Below are 2,433 nucleotides of genomic sequence, written 5' to 3' on the forward strand. Positions count from 1 at the left end.
AGTGATAACATATTGTCTTTTCTACATCAATCCAATAGATAATTCTCCACACAAAAGACATGATGGCTAAATAATGAGTGCAGGGTACTCCCAGCTCCGCTTTATATACCTTTACTGTTGCATCATCTTTTAGATCTGTTGCATCATCTTTTTAATACTTATTGCATCATCTTTTTGATATCTATTGCATCATCTTTTTTATACCTGTTGCATCATATGTATATAGGAAAAAATAACAACACTAGAATTTTTGGTTTTTTTCTTTTTTATTTTATTGATTCATAACAAGAACAAGAACATCATTATAATAACAAACATTCAAAACTTCTGTTCAGTTCTTCTTTTTGTATGGGAAAAGGTCTCCTCATGTACAAATAGTCTGTTTCACAAGCACAGTCCATGATATCGTATCCTTTTACGACCACTTCTTTCAAATAGTCTTCTATACAATCTCTGGCTTTTTCCATCCATTTCCCTTGAATCCAAGTGCTTTCGGGTCCCTGTGTTCGGTGAGCCAAGACGTATTTGACTTTCCATTTGAATTCTCCATATTTAGGTGGTATAGGTGAGCATATGGCCATGGTGTGTATCTTTGGCCATTTGCGGTCCGGTAATTTCATTCTCTTATACAGGTAGATTTCATTGAGACCTGTTTGTCCTGGATTCTGATCAAAGAAATCTTGAATACATTTCTCTTTGTTTCTCATCCATTCTCCTTTGTGACTAGTCCCTTCAGGTTCTACTATTTTCCAACGATACTCCATGATGTGCTCTGTCCCTCGCTCAGATCAGAAATGATCCTCTTAGGGTTATGGTGTCTCCTTTTATATAGAGGGGTGTATCTATTTTTAGATTCCGGGATTAACTGGGTGAATTGGTCTTCTTGACCCTAGGGGTATGATGTATCATGGTAGGACTAGGCATGATGTAACCCACCGAAGAACTCACACAGACCATCCAATATTCTCGATTAGAATCGTGTAAAGCTAACATGACCACACTCGTGATGATGAGGGAAATACAAATGAATAATTGTGCAAAATACACAATTTCTTCTCGAGGAATATTCTCTCCACAACATTTCCAATGAGGTGTTATTTGATGAGATCCGTTTGGGGAATCCATGAATCGAAACTAGGGGGATATCCTTTCCACCGGACTTTGACTTCTTGAATGATTTTCTTCCCGACTCGTCGCTTTTTATACCCCAAGATTTCCTCTACTTCGTACACGTCGTCTTTTTTAATGATCTGTTGTAATTCTTTCTCGTAAAAAGTCCCTTCTAATTCCTCTTGGTTATAATCTTGTACTCGATACACGTAAGGATACCGACCGGGGACTCGTTGAGCAATGGTAAATATTTCCGTGGTCCAGTTCGGTAAATATCCTTTTTCAAAAGTGCGTTTAGCTTTACTGATGCGCACTTTATCTCCTGTTTTAAACTTGGGGGTTTTGGTTTAGGTGATGATTCTTCCCCATATAAAGTTTTCCAGACTTTTAACACATTCGAGGGCTTCACTTGAGCTGGGGTTCTTTGGATACTGCGATGATAAGTATGATTGTAAGCATACACTAAATCCGGTAAGATCTCTAAGTACCGTCTGGTCTTATTCCGAGTGAAATATCGCCACATGCGTGCTTTGAGGGTTCTCTGAAATCGTTCCACGATACTGGCTTTGGTGTCCGTATTGCGAGTGGTAAAGAAATGAATGGATTTAAACGCCTGTAAGAATTCTCGATTGGTAAATTCTTTGCCTTGATCCGATTGAATGCGGAGGGGGCGTCGACCGTCTTGTCGGAAAATCTCTTGTAATCCTCGAATCATTTCTTTCCCCGTTTTCTGTTTTAAAGGCACCACCCATGCATATTTAGATAAAACGTCAATGGCACACAATAAAAAGGTATAACCGTCATAATGTTTCTTTAAACTGGACACATCCGCTAAATCTAATTGCCATTGTTCGTCTATATCCGTCACTTTATTCTGTTGTCTCCGGAATTTTCTATGAATGGGTTTATGTAAGGTATAGGTATCTTGCTCTTTTAACCATTCTCGTATGGTGTTCAAAGAAATCTTATGCCCCAGACTTTTGACCTGACGATACAAAGTCTGTATGCCTCCATATCCTCTCTTAGGATCGTAATAAATCTCTGTTAAAATGTCTTCTACTCCCTTCTTCTTCTTCTTCATTTCTTAGGCAATGATAGCCAATTTTCCTCGATTTGTTCCAATTTCTTCTTCTTATTGGCTTCTTCTTCTTGGGCTTTTAATTGCTTTTGGGCTCGATAGGGACTATATTTAGGTGTGAATTTTTTTAACACCCTTGATCTTGCCTCTACAGGTCGACTAATAGGGGTCAAAAAAGAAGAGGAAGCATCCTGAAATCCGCTCTCTTCCTCTTCGTCGTCGTCGTCACTCAAAGCCCCTTTAGG

The 2,433-nt window shown here is 38.8% G+C and overlaps 1 protein-coding gene across 1 annotated transcript; it reads right to left on the bottom strand.

The window, feature by feature from the left end:
• Window positions 1-1,282: 1,282 nt before the first annotated feature.
• On the bottom strand, window positions 1,283-2,191 carry LOC134239240 (uncharacterized). Its single transcript, XM_062721402.1, has one exon. The coding sequence runs from the start codon at window positions 2,189-2,191 to the stop codon at window positions 1,283-1,285; it is 909 nt and encodes a 302-aa protein (XP_062577386.1).
• Window positions 2,192-2,433: the final 242 nt, after the last annotated feature.

This window comes from Saccostrea cucullata, unplaced genomic scaffold, assembly GCF_032062105.1.
Source record: "Saccostrea cucullata isolate Sc308-1 unplaced genomic scaffold, CSIRO_AGI_Scuc_v1 ctg3180, whole genome shotgun sequence".
In the NCBI taxonomy this organism is placed as follows: Eukaryota; Metazoa; Mollusca; class Bivalvia; order Ostreida; family Ostreidae; genus Saccostrea; species Saccostrea cuccullata.

What these genes read in the sequence shown, in the direction of transcription:
- LOC134239240 (XM_062721402.1), bottom strand. Translation starts at nt 2,191, where the DNA reads ATGAAGAAGAAGAAGAAGGGAGTAGAAGACATTTTAACAGAGATTTAT.